Source organism: Chelonoidis abingdonii, chromosome 1 (genome assembly GCF_003597395.2).
Source record: "Chelonoidis abingdonii isolate Lonesome George chromosome 1, CheloAbing_2.0, whole genome shotgun sequence".
NCBI lineage: Eukaryota > Metazoa > Chordata > Testudines > Testudinidae > Chelonoidis > Chelonoidis abingdonii.
In genome coordinates, this window is record NC_133769.1 from 229,300,344 (window position 1) to 229,321,590 (window position 21,247).

The 21,247-nt window shown below is 41.9% G+C and overlaps 1 protein-coding gene across 3 annotated transcripts in view; it reads left to right on the forward strand.

Annotated features, from left to right (window-relative positions):
* Nucleotides 1-248: 248 nt before the first annotated feature.
* Nucleotides 249-21,247, forward strand: part of PHKA2 (phosphorylase kinase regulatory subunit alpha 2) — a 67,010-nt gene continuing 46,011 nt past the window's right edge. For 2 of the 3 annotated variants that reach the window (XM_032763403.2, XM_032763405.2), the window contains exons 1-12: nucleotides 249-404; nucleotides 2,892-3,146; nucleotides 8,179-8,337; nucleotides 10,587-10,634; nucleotides 11,360-11,528; nucleotides 13,433-13,515; nucleotides 14,635-14,715; nucleotides 16,814-16,912; nucleotides 17,529-17,675; nucleotides 17,903-17,956; nucleotides 18,562-18,684; nucleotides 20,806-20,901. In XM_032763403.2, coding sequence (XP_032619294.1) covers nucleotides 3,069-3,146; nucleotides 8,179-8,337; nucleotides 10,587-10,634; nucleotides 11,360-11,528; nucleotides 13,433-13,515; nucleotides 14,635-14,715; nucleotides 16,814-16,912; nucleotides 17,529-17,675; nucleotides 17,903-17,956; nucleotides 18,562-18,684; nucleotides 20,806-20,901 — 1,137 coding nt within the window. In that variant the 5' untranslated portion in view covers nucleotides 249-404; nucleotides 2,892-3,068. Of the gene's footprint in view, nucleotides 405-2,867; nucleotides 3,147-8,178; nucleotides 8,338-10,586; nucleotides 10,635-11,359; nucleotides 11,529-13,432; nucleotides 13,516-14,634; nucleotides 14,716-16,813; nucleotides 16,913-17,528; nucleotides 17,676-17,902; nucleotides 17,957-18,561; nucleotides 18,685-20,805; nucleotides 20,902-21,247 lie in introns of all 3 variants that reach the window. The other variant, XM_032763404.2, reaches the window with a different exon arrangement.

Below are 21,247 nucleotides of genomic sequence, written 5' to 3' on the forward strand. Positions count from 1 at the left end.
TGGCGAGGTGGGTTTTTTCTCGTTTCTCGAACAAGCGCTGGTTCCGTTTGGTGCCAGCCGCTCTATTACGCTTGCATGGCCTATGCGCCAGCGAGCTGCCGCGGGAGGGCGGGGCGGGCAGACCCCAGGTTTCCCCTCCCCCGGCTGCAGGGGCGCCGGCTCCTGCAGCCCGGTCCCCGCGGCGGCACCTGTCACTCGGCAGCCTGCCGGGGCTCGGGCGCGTAGCTGGGTGCGAACGGCCCGGGGCCTGCCCGGGCCCGGGTGGCTGGGTTGCCTTCCCCGCCCCCGCAGCCCCCAGCCTGGGCAGCGGGTTGGGTTGCTGCTGGGCGGCACGTTCCTCCTCCCACGGCAGCGGGCCGGAGCGGGGCAGGCACAGGATGGGCCCCCCGGTTGCCCTGCGGCAGGTGAGTGGCTGCAGAGCGCCCAGCTGCGCACATCTCGCCGCGCGGGTGACACCCACGTCGGGCTGCGCTTCGCTGGTCGGGGACATTGACGGGCATTTCCGAGCGAGTCGGGATCCGGCAACGAAAGGCGATTGTTGGCCGGTGTTAGTAACTGTGGTAAAGGAAACCGGCAAAGCAGCCATCGGCCAGTCCCCTGAAACCCAATCGGATATTGAGATTACAGCAAATTAGTCCCCCCCCACCCCGGTCCCCAACCCCCAGGGACAGGTTGTGTGTGAAATTCCAATCAGCTGGCGAAGAGGCGAGTCAGAGCATCGCTGGCTGTGACACACACCCTCTGGAATGCGACAGCTGTGGACAGGGCTGGATTAACTTTTTGTGGGCCCAGCGCCCAACATATTTGTGGGTCCCCATGGGACAAGGCACGGGGGGGCGGGATGGTCAGGCTCCATAGTGAAGGGCAGGCTGGGGGCAATGAGGCACAGTGCGTTGGGAGCAGCCCAGCAGGAGGGCACTGGATATAAAGCTGCAGCTGCCAGACACACACTGTCCTGCCCAGCCCTGTGTTGCCAGCATGCCCCTTCCACTTGAGAGCGGGCCCGCACTGCCCCATTCGCCACCCTTATGCCCAGTGCGCCCTCACCCAGAGACCTCCACCACAGAGCTCTATGCCCAGCCCCCACCACAGTTGCACAGCACCCTGCACACCACACTGCTCGCCCAGCACCCCCCGCTTATAGACCTCCCCACTGCCCACCACCTTCCTCACAGTCCCACCATCACAGCTGCACAGCACCCTATATTCCTGAAGGGATTCTCACCAAAAAATTAAAAATTCGGTGCACAATATTTTAAAATTCTGCAAATTTTGTCAATAAAGAAATGTGGAGTCTCCAACATGGCAGTGGGGAGCACAGGCCACTGGTTGCATGGAGGTGGGAGATTACCCTGTAGCCTCCCCCTACCCCACCCCGGGATAGGGACAGGGACTCGGCAGTGAGGCTGCACCCAGCCCTAACTCAGTGGAAGGACCAGGCCTGCCCCTAGAAACACCCTGGGGCCCTGTCCCCCTGTGCCAGGTGCTCCAGGTGTGGGTGAGCAGGCTCAGCCCAGCAGCAGGATCCAAGTGCAGAGGGACTTAGTGTGGGGGGATCCAGGTGGGGGTAAGAGAATTCTCTGTGGGGCAATCTGGGTGTGGGTGTCTCAGTGGGAGATCTAGATGCACAGAAGCTCATTGGGAGGTTCCAGGTGCAGGGGCAATGGGACTCTGCAGGGGATCCAGGTGAAGGTGTTTGGTGCAGGGGAGGTGATGTTCATTTGGGTGGGGGGTCTAGATGGTTGGAGCTCAGTGGAGAGGGTATATGGGGAGGTGCATGGGAGGTGGGGCTTGTTGGGGGAGGGTTCAATGGGTCTGCTTAACAGGGGAGCCCCAACTTCTGCCAAGGGATGGTGCATGCTGGGCTCCAGCTTCCCTCCTACCCCCGCTTACCCCATCCCCTTCTCTTCCCATCCTATGTCCCTTCCCCACCGCTCTATCTCCTCCTCATCCCACTCCCTTCTTCCCCCCTGGCCCTGCTTCCCCAATCCCCTTGATTTCACTGGCCTCGTTAGCACTACAAAAGTAATTTTCCCTCTTATATTAACCCCTTCTTCTCAACTGTTGAGAATAGGCCACTTCCACCTTAATTGAATTGGCCTCGTTAGCACTGACGCCCCACTTGGGAAGGCAACTCCCATCTTTTCATGTGCGGTAGTATATATAGTGCTTACTGTATTTTTCACTCCATGCATCTGATGAAGTGGGTTCTAGCCCACGAAAGCTTATGCCAAATATTGTTAGTCTCTAAGGTGCCACAAGGACTCCTTGTTGTTTTTACAGTTTATTGTGTCCCTGTATGTTTCTTAGATATTGAACTAAAGAGCTGTATTACCCGCTGGACTGATCTCCTACCCATGGGTAGGGTAACACCACAGAAGCTATAAACAATCGCTTACAGTTATTGCATACAAAGGATGATTGTATCCATATAAACACAGTTCATATGGGGCAGTAACTCACCTATGCATTTTAGGTGTTATAAAATATATTACTTCTGTCATATATATTTCTTATACACTGGAGTAATATTGCTTGCTTATGTATCATAATAAAAGCCTGTAGACTTGTCATAACTAGGATTATATATGACAGAAGTAATATATTGCAGTATGTAATATATGTGTGTTAGGTGTTTAAAATAGTGCACTCTGTTCTTGGCCTGAATTATTTTTTTCTTTCATAGTGGTGTGAACATAGCATCGAGAAAATAAACTAATCATTTGTGGTCTCTGATTATGTGAGGAGCATGTAGATAATGTCCATGGTGCAGTATGCACATTGATTACTGGCCAGGTTAGTCTGGCCAGGATTTGCATGCAGATGAAGGGGGTAAACCTTCTCTATAATCCCTGCTTTGTTGACAGCTGCTCTGTTTATTTTGGAACAAGGGCATCAGTTGCTAGCGAGTGTCACAGGCGAGCTTGCTGCATGAATGAACCAGGAAGAATAAGAGGTGCTTCAGAGAGAGGATCCCAGCCACGCTTTCTCCTCCTGCTGCTCTGAAGTGTGGGAGGGAGACACACACACAGTAAGAGAGAGACACAAAAATCCCAGGTCTTGAGGAGATGAGAAGCAGAAGCAACTCTGGAGTCCGCTTGGATGGCTACGCCCGACTGGTTCAACAGACCATTTTATGTCACCAGGTGAGTGCAGAGTCAGCGCAGAGAAGAGTGGGATCCTTACACTCCTTCACCAACCCTGTTGGGCCTTTATTTTGAGGGAGTTTTTTTCTCTCTTATTAATGTTTTTTTTAAAATCTTACTCATTATTTCAGTCGGCTCTGTGGGATTCTTGATATGAATTCAGTGGACTGGTTAATTGCTTAGCGGACATGACAGTACTGGTTTGGGGCAGATCCAAGAGCAGCCCATGCTTTTGGAGTATGTGCGTGGAGCTCATAATTGTATGGAGTATTGGTTCAGCGTGTTGCAGTAGAGAGCAGAGTATGTTTGTACAATCTGTTATTCTAGGAAATAGAGTGTGGAGAGTTTGCTATGAAGTATTTCTTATAATGTGGTATATGAGGTGGAGTTTATTGTACAAAGTAAGTGGAGTATTAGTTTAGGAAGAGAACAAAGAGAGGGGAACTGAGGCAGTGCTACAGATAAATATCCTGTACTATATTCATTCTATAATGTGGATATTGGACATGCAGCATTTGTAATAATAGAAAAATATCGCCTCTCGAAGTAAACGGTAGCTTCTTTTCATTTTGAGTGGGCATCAAGTAAAATTAGTCACTGTAACTTGACAAGGATACTTAGTAGCTGATTATACAAGACATGAAAAAGCATATCCATTGTATGTGGAAACCCAGTGAGTTCTTAACCACAATGACGTTAAAATAAGATTTATGTTCAATGGCTTGCCTTCACTCAGAATGTGAGTTTGCATCATTGTGTATCTTTAGAAACTGGTAAACGTAGGCAAAATGGTGACTTTCAGATATGTGGCTATGAATTTCATTTATCTGAAAGTAAGACTGTATCCGAAATAGAGCTGGTTCAGTTGCCAGCAAACATAATTTGTTTAGTACATGTCTATAACAATACACTTCATACCAAAATCTTTGGCTTGATTCTCCTCTCAATTACACTGAAAATCTACGATCACTATGTTTACTTTAATGGAGTGACTTCAGATTTATATCGTACTGTAACTCAGATTAGACTCTGACCCCTTGTTGTGTGAGTTGGATACATAAACAGTAAAAGAATGACACTGTCAAGGCTGGTAGGCAAAAAATGTGACCTACTAGATGTGTTTTCGCTCATGGGCATGCATAAACACCTACCATAGTGTTCTCCATTTGCTCAGCTCGTCATTTTCATCCTTAGGAACAGATGTAGGGTACAGAAAAGTTATAGTGTCCTTTGAGATGGTGTGGTTCAATTAAAATAGTTCAGCATATAAAGATGAGAGCAAGGAATTTTTTCCATGAGTCAGTTTCCAAATATACTTATTCCTAAGCACTGAATGAGGCTGCAAGGCTGTGGAGGAGGGTGTTACAGACCCAAACCTGCTCGTGCTGAAGTCAATAGGAGTTTTGCCATTTCGTATATTTGTGAATAACTGTGTTTGGATTGTATTTGTTATAAACAACATAGAAATCTAATAAGAAGGAATGATGTATTTAGTGTATACTGGGGTAGATTATTGGTTTTATTCCAGTTTATACCAGCTGACCTATAATCTTCAAATCGCACATAACATTTTTTATGCAAAATATGAGTGAAGAACTCTTTCTTTTCTATGGAACTGTCAATATTGAGAAGAGTTTGGTCTTTAAAAAGAAAAGCCAATTTCCCTTTAGACACTGATCATCTAATCAGAGGGAAAATTGTTATCAAAGCAGTGCTTGTACCCACGTGAACAGAGAAGTGCTGTAAAATAGGTGCCATTATTTCTTTACAAGCTTGAAAAGTACACTTTTCATAACAGCAGTACATTCATTTAAAAAGAAAGTGTTGTTCACTTACCTAAGGGGATTCAGTGCTTTCTTTGAGAAACATGATGTTCAGGAATTAGTTTCTAGGATAAAAATCCAGTGCTAGGCATTTAGCATGCTAGGCATTTTGAAAAACGAGTGGTATTGTTTTGTTTTGTTTGTTTGTTATTTGCGTTCATATTACACAAAGACAGATCTCTTTTAAAAGCAAAATTAATTTAGAAGATACGTGTTCTGAGCCAGGCATAAATTCCAAATGCAGGCTGTCATCCCACCCAGAAGTCTGCACAGGGGGACCCCATATGTCTGCATGGAGCCACATTGAAGTCAGAGCTCCTTGCAGGACTGGTGCCATAGTGAACATTCTATTTTTTGCTAACATATATGGCCCTCGCAGTGTATAGACGTGATAGGTGCTTTAGAAATGCAGGTGGATATATTAAAGACCATAATTTGAGTTAATATGATGGAGAAGGCGTAGCTATGATTATATATTAGTTAATGATGAGGAAAATCCAGTGGGGAAAATGTTCAATATGTCTCCTCCATGTGCAATATCATTATTCTTCTGATACAGTTATTTTATTTATATAACAATTTTTATTTAAAGATTATTGCACTATATTATTTATACCCTCTATAGCCCAATGTACAGAAGAATAATGACTCAACTATTTTATTTCACTCATTAGATTGGGGTTTTTTGCATTTTTTGTGTTTTATCCAATGTCAATATCCATTTTATGGATACATTTTAAAGGTTTTCTTTTTTAAAAAAGTGTTACATGGGGTACTTAAGGAGAACAGAATATGTAGCTAAAATAGAAACCACTTGTGGCTATCTTATTTTTTTATCAGCTGACATTTAGTGGTCACAAAAATACATCACATTCAACTTCATACAGTCAAACCCAGCTGGAGTTTAGTGAAGGTCTGACTTTAATATCAGTGCTCTGCTAGGTCAAAGCAGAGGTTATATAAGCCAATGTGTTCGCTAAAATATGCTCTGAGTGCAACTCTGATCTCAGTTATCTCAATTTAATTCTGTAGTAGCTCCAGTGTGGTCAATGAAATTACTCCATTTTTATACCAGTGAAAGTGAGATCAGAATCTGATCTTTTTTAGTAGATTTTTGTTTCCAGACAAATAGATGTAGTGAAATGCAAATATATTAACTAGAAAGAGACACAGCACACACAATTAAGTAACAATTTAAGGCCTCAGTCTGGCAATTAGTTCTCTGCAACAGAGCCTTCTGTCCTTGCAGAACCCCATTGACTTCAGTGGTGTACCTTGGCACATGGATTTCCTCATGCAGATCTCATTGGGAGGCCCCCATCCTACAAACTAAATTAAATTTTAAAATCACATGGTGGGACCAATGTTACCCGGTGCCCTGGCATTCTTTTGATATCCATGGGAGTTGAGCATACCCAGTACCTCATAGTTCACACTCAGTATCTTGCAGGGGTGCACTCTTTGTATACTAGCAGGGAGAAGTTGGAAAAAAAAAATCCCAATGTTTAAGAGTAAGCATTTTATGAAGCAAACTTTTAAAAGTATTAGTCAGTTAATGTTTCTTCCTGTGAATTGATGGTACCATAATGCTACAGAAATACCTTTTGTTCATGATGTTTCACAAAAGGTCTGATCCAATGTCCATTAAAGTCCAGAGTGGACTTCACTTTTCGATCAAATCCAGTGTCTAGGTTAAGTCCCTCTGATTCTAATGCGGGAAGGGTGGCCAGTACATCCCTTGGCCTGCACTGCTTCTCGCAGCTCCCATTGTCCTAGAGCGGCAAACTGTGGCCAGTGGGAGCCGCAATTGGACGAACCTTCAGACTAAGCGGGTAAACAAACTGGCCCGGACCGCCAGGGGCTTTCCCTGAACAAGTGGAGGCCCGACTTTAAGAAGCACTGATCTAGATCTTGTATGTTTTCTTAATATGGCACCTTTTAAAACTTTGAAAGCAGGCAGGTCCCTGATGGTTGATGGGTCTCCCAGTGTCTTGTGTGAACATTGACATTTTTGGAGGAACAATCTTAGTGCTGTTTCATTGCACAACTGGCGCCAGGCCCAGAATGTAGCTGCTAGGGGGCTTGCTATGCAATCTCTGCAATGCTAGAATTACAGCTACATAGACTTTCTTTGTACTGCAAGCGAGGGATGAACAAAAAAGATTGTGCAAAATAGCTGGAAATATGAGATTTGCCTTTGAGGCTCACCTTTCTCCCTATTCTAATTAACTTAGACTGCAAGTGGCTTCTGCTGAATCACTTTTTTTTCTGTTCTGCTCATGTTTTTTTTTCCAATTTGGAAATGTCTTTGAGCAGTTAATCCCTGTTTGGGCATTTAAATGACAGTTTTATGAATGGAATATTCCATATAGCATCAGAGAGATTATTCAGCACTCATCCAATCTCTGTTATTTGAACTATAAGCTCTTTGGGATAGAGACCATCTCCACAGTGTAGATGTTTATACAGTCTATGTGAGTATGCTGTGTGGCACTGATCCCTGATTTAGGCCACTGAATACTACTTTACTATAATAATAATTGAAAATGCTGATTATACCAGTAATGTTTACCTGGCTGCCATCCATGTCGTCATTCAAATCGTTCCTAAAAAGCCTACGAGAAGACAGGTGATGTTTCCTCCCCCGCAAAACTACCTCTTCCCAGAAAATAAGGTTATGTAAACATTGAACTGAACCAGCACATGCCAGTAATGAGTCAGTGTATGATTCTGTTATTTGTAACCGTTGTCCTTCTACACACCAGCCTCAACCCCTGTGTCACTAGGGCTTGGTTCTGCACCACAGACATCAATGGTGCAGGGTCAGGCACTAAATACATGATAAGTTCTTTGAGCTGGGGACCTTCTCTTTTTATTTGTTCCAAATATTGCTAGGTCAGTAGGTGAATTGTATGCTTTTGGACGGGATGAGAACCACTCAGCTGTATGTCACAGCCCGTATGCTACTAGCAGTCAAAGGAGATTCTCCTTTACCTCAAGTTTTGGCAGTCTGGTGGGTAGATCAACATTGTATCCCACTGTGAATATCTGAGTGTCCATTGTCTAAGTGCAGGTAAGAGTATGAAGTCTTGTGTGGCCCTGTGTTTCTTACATCATCATTTGATATGGAAAGTGCTGCTGCGGTTAAATAAGATGACTTTTCAGGCGAATAATGTGTGCTGTTCTGGTTTTCTTTTCTTTACGGTTAGAATCCAGTTACTGGACTGCTTTCGGCCAGCACGGAGCAAAAGGATGCTTGGGTCCGGGACAATGTCTACAGCATTCTGGCTGTGTGGGGTCTGGGAATGGCTTATCGGAAGAATGCAGACCGGGATGAGGATAAGGCAAAAGCCTATGAACTTGAGCAGGTATGTCTAAATATCACACGTAGTAAATTTATTGTTTATTCTCTCACAGCTTTTCTTTCATGTGATGCTGATATACAAGGGTTTCCAGACATATAGAGTCTGGACTGGTGCTAGCACTTTCCATCTGTTTCTCTTGGGTACTTATCTAGCCCATGTTACAATAGTATCTGAGCAGCTCACAATATCTAATGTATTTGTCCTCACAACACCCCTGTGAGGTAGGGAAGTGCTGTTATCCCCATTGTACAGGTGGGGAACTAAGGCACAGAGAAACTAAGGGACTTGCCCAAGGTCACATAGCAAGTCTGTGGTGCAGCAGGAAGTTGAACCTTGGTCTCCCAAGTCCCAAGCTAGCACCCTAGCCACTGGACCAGCCTTTCTCTCTAAACAATTTATAATCTAAGGTCCCAGTCCTCCAAACACCTACACGGTTAACTCTGAGCAGTCCCATTACAGTCAGAAGCGCCTAAGTGATTGCAAGATCAGGATCGAAGAAGGCAAAACACGAGGGTGGCCATGGAAGGAGGAGACAATGTATAAGAAAAGCTATGAGAGTGATAATTGGCACATGTGCTGTTAGTTCCATTGTCTTAAAATTGCAGTATTAATGTTTTTTATTATTATTATTCATACGGGGAGGGTTGAGGTAAAGGAATGGCAAGAAGAGTGGCGTAATAGGAACAATGGGATGGTGGGTGGGGGATAGGAAGGGATGGAAATTAGAGGGCTGGCAGACCAGGACTAGTTATGGAAGGACAGTGAGGGAGAGAAACAGCATGAGGTTAGGGGAAGAGCCATAAGGTTGATTCTTCCCACCTGGAGACCCTGCTCAGCTCTCCCACTCCATGTAGTTGGAAGGATGGGTTTGTCCAGTGGGCATTTCTGCAGTGTCCTCTTGCAATTTTGGAGACGCTGGGTGAATTTAATGCTTGACTTTAATCACCAACCCATGGTTGCCTTGGAAACCTATTATGGGAGAAATAGCCCAGACTCAGTAATGTGTATTGTCTCTTTGTATTCTGAGGCCATTGCATAACTTCAAAATATTCTTGTTTCAGGTACAAATATGTACTTAATTACTGAATTTAGGGGAAAATCCTACTGTCACACTTGTCTGGGGTGGCTCATGACTGTGAGTGTTGTATTCTGTAATTAGATTTCACCAAGCTAATGACAAATGTGAACTCACTGTAACAGTCTTACCATGGAGTCACAAACAGTTCCCTGAGACTCTCCATCCTGTCTTGCCACCCAGACAAACTGGACTTTGTGATAAAATGGATACCTACACCAAAAATCACACCACATTTGGGTTGCTTCCCAAGAGACTAGTCACTTACCCCAGATCAATTGGTCCTCCAGATCCTGCACCAAAGAAACGCTGGCAGCCAGTTCTATAATAAACTAACTAAAGTTTTATTAACTAAGAAAAGGAAATGAGAGTTATTGAGAGGTTAAAGCAGGTTAAATATATGCACTAATGAATCACAGTTTGTAATTCCAAATGTTGGCAATGATGTAGTAAACTGCCAGTTTCACAATTTTGTAATAAACTGCCAGTTCCAGGGTACGCAGATTGTCTCTGGGGATCGCTGCTTTGCATCTGCTTCCCTGTAAGAATCTAAACAGTGCAGAGATTCAGGATCTTTCCTTGAGTCCATACTTATAGCTTCTTCTCACAGAAAACAAGCTGACAGGGTCGCTACCCATGTGGGCTTTTCCTTTGATGACGAAGAGAGAGGAATGCATTTTGAGTCTTTGACCTCTGATCATCACACACAATGACCATTTGTTTTGAAATTAGCACTTTTCAGTTAAAGTTCTTCATTTGCATCCGACAAGGCATCTTTCTCCTTTGATGGGTTATTTAGTTGCAGGGGTGTACACAATCGTAGTGTTTGCTATTACATTATAATGGGATACACATAAGTGAAAACTATGCAAGTAGCATCCCACTAGTTTTCATGAAGTTTAAACACCAAATACACTCTTATACATTTAACAGTGAGGTGAGAATACCATATTTTTTCAAGCGACCACATATCAATTTCCCCAAAAAACACATTCAAGGCAAAAAATCTAGAAAAGAAAACACACACAAATATATTTCTTTAAAAGGATTTCAGGATGTTCATGTTCACACTCATGGCAGGCCAGTAGTAGAGACCCTGAACCTTGTTAAATACTGTCTAATACTGTTAAGCAAACTGGTTACTTTAGACTTTAATTATTCTCTTTTATTCTTACAGAATGTTGTGAAACTGATGCGGGGACTTTTGCAATGTATGATGAGACAGGTAATCTAATAACCCAGGAGTATTTACTCAGTTGCAAGGTCAAATCTGGTGCTTTAACATCAATTTGTTCATGAAAGGGAGAGATTAATTGTAAGAATATGGTATCCCAGATTGAAGGAGAGATTGAAATTCCCAAGATAAGTGGTTCTCTGGAGTCCTTTTTATGTGATAAAGAATGAATCCCTTTGGCACCTCCCTTAGCCTAATAGATTTGAAACAATTGGTAATACATGTTTTATTAAAATTTAAGTCACTGATCATTTGTGTATTGCATATGAGTAAATATATTTATACCATGCATATCTGAGGACAAGTGCTTGTTATATTTACAAAGCATTTCATTTCAGAGCAGATATTTCTTTTCTTTTATCTGAGACTTTCAGTTGATTTTTTGTGTGTACAAATGTGGGTGTAATAAAAGTATTTGAACCTGTGCAATTGCTATGAGCAAAACTCTGCTCTGTTATACTTTTATGACTGGTCACACCTATGACAAATTGCATTTATGTCTGTGCAAATAAATTGCACAGCTTGTAACTAAGGTCTCAACTCAGCAAGGCACTTAAGCACATTCTTAAGTGCTTTGCCGAATTGGAGCATATAAGAGTAAGATAACAAAAATCAGGGCACCAAAATATTATTTCCTATTCTTAGAGCATATATGTTCTTGACTAAAAATCCTCTTGCAAAGCTTTTTATTTTAAAATCTTGGGTGTTCTTTTTAGATGGACAAAGTAGAGAAGTTCAAATACACACAGAGTACCAAGGACTGCTTGCATGCCAAATATAATTCAGCCACTTGTGCCACAGTAGTAGGGGATGACCAGTGGGGACATCTACAAGTAGATGCAACTTCCCTTTACCTGCTCTTCCTGGCACAGATGACTGCATCAGGTAAGCAGAAGATGTTTTAGCCATGATCATTGGTGTAGATTTTTTTGATAAGTTAAATGTTGGAAGTACCTTCCATCAGAACAACACAAATAAGTAATTAAAGTTTAATAATGTGGAAATCTGCCTTTCTTCTACAAAACGGAGTATACTAAAAAAATCACCGAAACATGTACTTGGGAGAAGCAGCCCTTTGTTATCAGAACTACCCTCTTTCAAATTCAAGAGGACAGGATGTGACTACCTATGAGTGTATGCTAGCATTACTATTTATTGACCAGAGGGTTTTCTCCACTTCTCTATGTACAGTGGGAGCACTGTCTTTGTTTTATCACAAGATCTTTTAAGTATAAAGAGAAGTCTGGGCTGCCTATTGGGTTTTGTGCATCATACTCTGCATAATGGTTTGAATGGGTTTCCCTGGTTCTACTTTTGCTTGTGAACCTCATGTCACCTTTTTCTTCATGGAGGCACTTACAAATATCAGCACTTTGTTTTAAGTGCGTTACCAGAGAGGATTTCCAGAGGAGTATCTTCCATAAATGAGATGGCAGTTGTATCATATACCTAGCTGTGCAATGAAAGCAGTTATTGCTTAAACATTGTTCCTAGTTAAATATTTACATGCCGTATGGCAAAATGCCAGAAAAAATAAGGCCGTGATTTACAGCAATCAACAGTGAGCCTCAAGTCTAGTTATTGAGAGTAGGATTCCCAACCTGAAATGTCCAAGCCAATCTGAGTCCCGAAGGTACATGCCGGTAGGAAAGCAGATGAGCTATCACTCTGTATGGAGTTGCTTCAAAAATGAAAACTTGCCTCCCATGGCTGACTTCCCTTGAAGTCCACCCCTGCCCCTCCCAACATGCATAATATTTTAGAGGTGAAGAGGGGCTGGTACAGTGAGCTGCAATGGAATACCTATATTCTTTTGATGCCACACATATGGTGCCTTGATAACTGGCAGGAAAATATCTCATACTCCTGGGATGGAATAAAATATGGTAGGTAGAATATGTGAGCAGGGAGTACTACATTAAAACTTCTTTGCACTTACGGGGATGTAATGTCTCTGTAAAAAGAGATCTGGATCAGTTGAGACTCAGGTGTTTATTAAGAAAACAATCACTTGAAGCAGTAAAACAGTAAAAAGCAACAATGAGTCCTGTGGCACCTTGAAGATTAACAGATATATTGTTGCGTAAGCTTTCGTGGGTCAATACGCGTGGCGAAGTGTGTATTCACCTACAAAAGCTCATGCTCCAATACATCTGTTAGTCTTTAAGGTGCCACAGGACTCATTGTTGCTTTTTACAGATCCAGACTAACATGGCTACCCGTCTGATACTTAAACCAGTAAAGCTGCTCATGGAGGTGCAAAGCACATAGCGTATCCCCGGATCATATAAGTCCATTGTGCCTGTGAAGGGTAGACGGTAGTTCCACTGCTGCCCTGCCAAGAGCTTGGATCAGTTGTTGGTAGCCTAATCGTGTTGATTTAGTAACTCTCTGAATGCCATCTGTCCTGACCATGGTTCGCTGCTCACTGGCATCATGTTGTTTGAGTGCTTTACAGATGCCACCCACCACGTGGTCCTGCGGTACCATCTATCCTCAGCGCCCTTGCAACGGTCTTCCCCTGCAAAAGTGGGTGTCAAACCTTCCAGCACTCACCTTGTGTGTGAATGTGGCCCTGAGAGTTTTATGTTTTGTTGAGTCTCTGAAACAAAGAATATGTATTAGTGGCCTTTAAAGTGCTATCTCAATGGCAGCTATTATAGGGATCTTTCCACTGATTACAGTAGGCATTGGTTGCTAGTGAATAAAATGAAAATTTGGAACTAATTTCTGTCAAACATTTCAATTTTTGTGTAGGAATGTAATTTTTTTGTTCTATTTTTAATCAGGATTGCATATTGTATTTACCCTTGATGAAGTTGCCTTTATACAGAATCTTGTTTTTTACATAGAAGCTGCCTATAAAGTCGCTGTAAGTATTTAGTTTATATATAAACGATTTGAGTACTTCCTAGGAACTGACTGAACAGAATTTCTTATTTCTCTGCTGGGAAGTAATATATTCTGACTGAACGATGGGGCTGAAGCAGCAATCTGATTATAAGATTTCATAGCTGATTTATACAGTAATTAAAACATCATTCCCATTGCTTGGAACTTGCTGCTCTGAATAGGCAGGAAAACAAGCCGAAGTGGGAACCTGAAATGATTAAAGTTTAAGGATAGGTTCTTTCAGAAGAACTTCTTCAACCCAAGTTCAGTCATTTAAAAGCTTCATTTACCACACATATATATATATATATATATATATATAGCCTGAACTTGTGTGAGTTAAGAAAGGCTCTGAAGTCTGGATCTCACTCAGTGAACATGAGTGAAATTACCTCATTAGAAAGAATTGCATCTGTCTGAGATGCTATCCAAATTTGCTTTGATAAACCATTTAACCTACCATATTGTTGAAAAGAGAAATATACAGCACAAAAGTACCCAGACTGATCTGGAAGAAAGTACAAGTTAATAGGCCAAACTGTGCTCTCCCATATACTCTTGAATTCCTAATGGGCCTGATTTGCCACTCTGGAGTAGCCCTTTTCTTTGTGAGTAGCACCACCGAAACCAATGGGGGGTCCGTGGCCACAGTTCTCTGAAAGTAGAGATTTCTGTATCATATCGAAATTTGAAGTAAGATTTGGTTTTGTTTCTTGATACTTACTGTCCCAATTTTGTCATTTAAAAAAAAATCATTCTTTGTGAAAAAAATTTAAAAAAAAAATTGCCAAGTTGTTTTTAAGGTGGGAGTAGTTAGATGAAGGGATTGGGAGAAGGTGTATGGGTTGGGAGTTGCCTTCTTTGCTTTGACTTTCCTCCTCTACTAGGAGACTAGTACATGACTAAGGCCCCAGTCCTGCTGAGATTTACTTGCATGAGATTTACTTGAAGCATGTAAGAGGTCCCACTGAATTCAAAGTTAAGCATGAGAAAGCCTTTGCAGGATCAGATCCTAACTCCATCAACAGATAGGGCCTTCCAATGGTGGCGTTGGGTTGTGTATTTTTAACTCAGCTGTTTTTCCTTCTTTTACTTTCAGGACTATGGAATATGGGAACGTGGTGATAAAACCAATCAGGGCATCCCTGAACTGAATGCAAGCTCTGTAGGCATGGCCAAGGTGAGAATATTTTTACTGGTTTGTTCTTCATATGTAGAATTAGAACAGTGACTCTCTAACATGTTTGTTTGTCTCACTGTTTTGGTTCATTTGACCTTGTGGTTGCTAATTGATTACATCAGAATATGTATTTTAGTGACGATCGCATATAAATCTCAATGTCATTTTAGTCCTTTTGTGGCCTTCGTTTTAGTCTCTGAAGCCTGGATATGTTTCCTTCTGGAGAAGGTTATGAATCTTTCAGAGATGTAGCTAGATGTACCAGCATAAAGTGCTTGCTTTCTCTTGGTATTAAGTATGCTGCTTCCATGGTGCTCTTAAGTCCGAAGGAAGTTCTGGAAAGGTAACACAATGCTTGGTTAAGGAGTTAAATAAAAATAGTTTGGAGAGGAAATGAATAACGGAGGTATAAGTCAGGCATTGTGAATGCCTCTGTCTCACAGTGCAAGGACAAAGAGACATTCAGTGAAATTGAAAGGCAACAAACTTAAAACTGACAATCTACTTTTTTACACAGTTCCTAATTAATCTGTGGAACTCACTGCCACCAAATAACTTGAGGCCAAGAGCCTAGTAGGTTTCCAAAATGGATCATAAGGAGCCCTATAAGTCGAATTCAAAAAAAGGATTTATATGGATAGTGAGACATCTGCAGACACGTTAGATAGTAAGAGGGAGAATTCTGTATACTCTCGCTGTAGACCAACCAAATGTTGATGGGAGTAGGATTAAGCTTGCTCCATAATTGTCTTGTGCCTTCCTCTGAAAAATCTATACTGACCACTGTCAGTACTGGAGAGAGCACTATGCTGTATATCTCTGCTGGGAGTAAGATATCTGGCTGATGTTGCACTGCAGGAGGAAAAATGCATGTTTTGCTTTTCGCTGAACAATCTTCTGTGTTTGCATCTGTGGGGGAAGCAAAGCAACCCGCTGCTAAACAAAAGGAAATTTGGTTTTCTTCGTTCAATACATTTACTCTCTTTCACTACAAATACAAGAGGTAAGGAAGGGAAATGTGAAGTGGAGGATAACTATTCCCATGGCAGCAGTGCAGCATGGATCATGGTTTCTTGATGGGCTCTGTACGTGCTTGCTCGCCTTTAAGTCTCCCCTGGGTCCAGCTGTAAATTCCCCTACAGGAAATTCTTGTCAGCAAACACTGACCTACTGATCTATACAGCAGACCAGCAGAGAGATGCTATTCATAGTTTCAGAACTTGGCAATAACAGTCCTGATATTAGCTTTGCAGGATTTTATGTATCCATGTCTCCAGAAAGAACAAGACAGAAAGGGTTATGTTCTCTACTTGTCTGCTGCTTGTGTCAGAAATTAATTTCCACTGCAGTGAATACCTAGGGTGAAAACAGAAAAGGAGACCTGTTCACCTCTGGTGTAATTCCGTTGACATCAGCTCCAGAAGAGAGCTCTGTGAGAAGTCTGCTGGCCTGGCTCCTGAGCTCCAGGCGTCAGCTGTCTCTTTGTCCCATCCGTATTGCAGGTCCAAGATCCCCACCCCAGCAGAGTTACAGATTTCACAGCCCCTTTGGTATCGATCTCTCTGTCCCCATCATCAATTTTGGAGATGCTTCTGCAGCTCCCTCAGAGGAGCCCACCTCATTGGAAATATTCCTCCTCTCCCCTGTTCCTTCTTAAGACTGTAGCAGCTGAACTAAAAGGATATGATAATCCTCCTTTGGACTGAAATAGCCTCGGTTGGTTGACCTTGAGGTATGCTGTATAGCCCATATTTTTGAATGGGCAGTTCAGGAGTGGTGGGGTGTGGGATTCTTTGAGAATTGGGGAGATTGGCAATATTTTCTTGATTCAATAGAGATGGGTTGATTGTTATGCATTGCATTTTTAACTGATGGAAAGTGGGGGGATTCATCTTACATTTGCTTAAATCTAAATCCAGAAATAGGACTCTTTTCTAAAAGAGTGAGGTCAGAAGTTCCCACATTTTCTTATCAAGTATGTAAGAGCCCAATCCACAAGTCATTGAAGTCAATTGGCATCTTTCCGTTGTCTTGAATGGGCATTGGATCAGGCGGGAAGTGCATAAATGCGGGTTGACATGTGTCTGTGTTTCTGAAGGCTGCACTGGAAGCAATTGATGAACTAGACCTTTTTGGAGCCCGTGGAGGGTGCAAGTCTGTGATTCACGTCCTTCCTGATGAAGTTGAACATTGCCAGGTAAAGAGCAGCCTTCAAGGTTTCTTTGCTATAAGGGGGCACAAACAAGTCTGTGACAAGCACTCTGCTTGTAGAAAATGTTGATTGAGCGAAACCAGAACTTTAGCGTACAATTTCACGCAATACACTGTGTATCCTATGTAGAGTAGGTTACGTGCCACCAATGAGGCCACGTCTATACGATGCGCCATATCGGCGCGTTACAATCGATTGCTCGGGGATCGATATATCGCGTCTCATCTAGATGCGATATATCGATCCCTGAGCGTGCTTACATCGATTCCGGAACTCCACCAAAACCAACGGAGTTCCGGAATCGACATGGCGAGCCGCGCACATCGATCCCACGCGGTGAAGACGGGTGAGTAGATTGATTTTAGATAATCGATTTCAGCTACGCTATTCTCGTAGCTGAAATTGCGTATCTAAAATCGATTTTCGCGCATCGTGTAGACCTGGCCTGAGTAACTTCAACCATTCCCGTTTAAATAGTTCTCATTCAGTATGTTCCCAGCTGTTTTGAACACTGATTATGGGCTCTTTTTGCATCTGACATAATCCCTTGAATGAGGCTGATTGTTTTACATATTTTGTTCTGTGTTTGTATTTTGCTCAGTCTATTCTATACTCCATGTTGCCAAGGGCATCCACGTCAAAGGAGATTGATGCTGGACTCTTGTCCATTATTTCTTACCCAGCTTTTGCAGTGGAAGATGTGAACGTTGTTAATGCAACGAAAAGTGAAATCCTCACCAAACTGCAAGTAAGAGTTCTCTTTTTTTTTTTCCCTTGGTCTGTTTGCATGCAGGGAGAGGAGGTAATAAATTGAGTTGTCTTCTCCTGCCAGTTAGCTGAAAGATTGCAGGGCATGGTGGGTGTGAGTAGGAGGAAGAGGTAGCTCTTCCCTCCCCAGAAGTAACATAAAATAAAAAAAGAACTTCTATTATGCAATGTCAACTTTTTCAGGAATGTTATTTTTTTTTCCTACAGGGGCGTTATGGCTGCTCTCGCTTCCTTCGAGATGGATATAAAACACCAAGAGAGGTCCTATTTCTGCAGATTTTCAGTAGTCATTTTAAAGATTTTTTTTTAACCCAAATTTATCAAAACTTCATGCTTGTTTTGTTTATTTTGCTCTACATAAAATGATAGCCTGTATCATAACTAAGATTCTGCATTGTCAGGAAGAGTACACAGTGTTATGCAATCCAAAGATCAACACATCCACACTGATAATGAACCCTGGCCAAAGGAGATAAGATGATAGAAAAACAATTATTAACAACAGGAAAACATAATTTGCCATTCTAATATCGAAACCAAACATATTTTTTTAGCTGGTTATGGTTGCTAAGGGGAGATAATAGCACACTCAAAATCACAACCAGCAGGGAATAAAGACTAATTCCCCATGCACACAGTCATCAAACAGTGGGCAGAGCAAAGGTGATCTTGATAAGATCTAGGTTTCTGGGATTGCATAGGGGTTTGGTTGAGTATGTGTGGGTACATGTATGTCAGAAGAAAAGGTGATAAATGTAGGTGTGTGGCTTTATCCTGTATTTCTTTTGGTTTTAGAGGGTTTAGGTGTGATACATATCTGTTCATATCATGTACAGAGTATTAAATTAATATGATTTGATTTTTAGGATCCAAACAGGTTACACTATGATCCTGCTGAGCTCAAACTGTTTGAGAATATAGAATGTGAGTGGCCAGTATTCTGGACATACTTCCTAATTGATGGAGTGTTTAATGGGGACAAAATTCAGGTAAGGAAGGAGCAAACTGCTTGAGTTAGGCTGGAATGGAAACGCAGTAAGCAGTATGGCTCTGTTATTGTGCTTGTTTGGACTGTCCGTTATTTTTCCTTGTTTCTGAGTAAATCCCCTTGGACTACTTTCCCCACTAGATCCCAGTGTTGGCTGTTTTAGGGAAATTCCTTCCATAGTGCCTGATGAGAGGGACTGTGCATGAGAGGTGCTGTGGGAAGTCAGAGGAAGGAATCCTCTCTCCCCATCATGGGCAGTGAAGCAGCAATGGAGCCATTCTGCAGCTTGCTTATGGTCGAAAAAACCCCTGGAGATATTTTCCAGGGGCAGTGTCAAGTGGATCTACATAGCAGGGATTCACCATCCACATCTGATACCCCTTCCCTGTCAGAGTGAACTCCCAGCAGCCTGACCTTTTTCCCCAGTGCTCTGCTTGGCATCTGCAAACCCGATCTATTGTGTCTACAGGCCTCTGTGCCTTAGGATTGGCCCCCATGAAGAGTTTCTCTTCTGCTGATGGAATGAGTAGTTTAATTATCTTTCATTGTTGATTCAAACACTCCTTCTCCACGAGTGCCAAGTTGCCAGCCTTTTAATGATCATCATTTCAAGGAGGTGCTACAGGAAATTGTTAAATTATATAACAAGTCACCCAGACCAGACTCTATCAATTCATGAGTTTTGAAGAAACTCAAGAATTAAGAGGCTGGGGAACTAACATAAGTATGATTAAAATCACATCATGTACAAGTGGCTGAAAGGGGGCCAAATGTTATACTCTCGTTAAAAAAGGGCACTAGAGGTGATACTGGGAATCACAGACCAGCAAGCCTCATTTCAGTACCTTGTACTAAATGGAGTGAAAGAATAGCTAGAGAAAGAATTATGAAACACGTAGAGGGCTATAGTACAATAGAAAAACACCAGCACAGCTTCTTGAGAGGAAATGCAAAATTAACCTGTGGAATTTATTGCTGCAAGATATCACTGAGGCTAAAAGCTTAATAGGATTCAAAGTAGGACTCGACGCATTTGAATATCAAGAGAATAGCCATTTATCAGGGTTATAAACCCTTATGCTTCAGGATGTAAGCCAATCACTAACTTCTTGTGGTCAAGAAGCAACTTCCCCTGCAGGCAGGTTATTGTGTAATTATCCATTACGGGGTTTCTTGTAGTGTCTTCTGATGTTGTCTGATCTTGGCAGGAAGACACTAGAATAACGGATCACTGGCCTTATCCAGTATGGCAATACCTGTGTTACCAGACCTCTGGTCATTTGAATATCTCCAAAGAAAGCTTTCCCCTGCTTTCAAAGATATTTTTTACTTGTGTTTTTAGTTTCTTTTTTATCCTCCAGGAACTGTAGATTCTGATTGAGATTCCAGTTATGAATCTCACCAAAGGATTCTGAGAAAGTCAAAAGCTGTACAATGTAAACTTCTTTTGTTTTACTTACTTTTTAAAGAAAAAGCCAGTCAATAAACCAGTGAAAAAGCTCCTTTTTTTCTCTCTTCCCCACAATTTAATGGGGACACATCATTAATTTAAAATGGGAAGTTCAACAAAACTAGTGAATAAAATCTCAAATCAAATGCATTTTGGATTCATAAAATCTTGGGAAAACCTGATACAGCTCAGACTGGAAGATGTCTGAAAGGTAAAATAGATTCCCTGAATCTGAATGAAGAATGGAGGAGAATGAATCAAATGAATGCTTTGGGCACACAGAGAGATATGAGTCAGAAACCAGTGTCCAACCATTTTGTCATTCCAGTTATATGTTTAAAACAAGTAACCATGGATATTCTTTGTACATAAGAGGTCACGGCATGCTTTTTAGAATGACAAATTGTATTGGCCTATTGAAAGGGAATAAGGATTTTTTGCTCACCAATCCAGAAACTGAGTCTAGAATTTTAATCCAGGTCTTCCATTTGGCAGCACGTTATAATCTCTTCACTGCTGTACTGTCTTGAGTCAGGCCTAGAATTAATTATAGCGGATTTATTAGTTAGTTCTAAGATTTCAGGATTGTTCTTTTCAGGCTGTATAACATTACTTTCTATCCTCTCTTTTTAAGGTGATATGAGCTTTCTGTACCCCTTTTTTCCCCCTCAGGTTCAAGAGTACAGAGAGGCCCTTGAGGGAATAATTATTAGAGAAAAGAATGGAATTCTTCTGATGCCAGAGTTGTATGCTGTCCCTCCAGACAAGGTATTGTGACAATGCAGCACCTCTGGTAGCTTTCCAAGTACAGATTTCAAAATAAGTATCAGCATGATCATTTCCTGTAGTTAAATGTGGTTTGCAGTATGAGAAATGTCACTTCCTATACTTAACTAATATGATTGTGCAGTGGCTTTGACTTTTTAAATGAAAAAAGATCTCACAGTTCCCATTGGTAAGACTCTGGTAAATTTTTATGTTTCCAGATGGCTAGGTGTCTGATATGAGGGTTATGAAAGAGGCACAAAAAGATGATTGAGTCCATTTTTATCTGAATGCATGTGGACTTATTAAAGCTAGTCAAAAAAATTCCAGATTAGAAATTTGTCAAAAG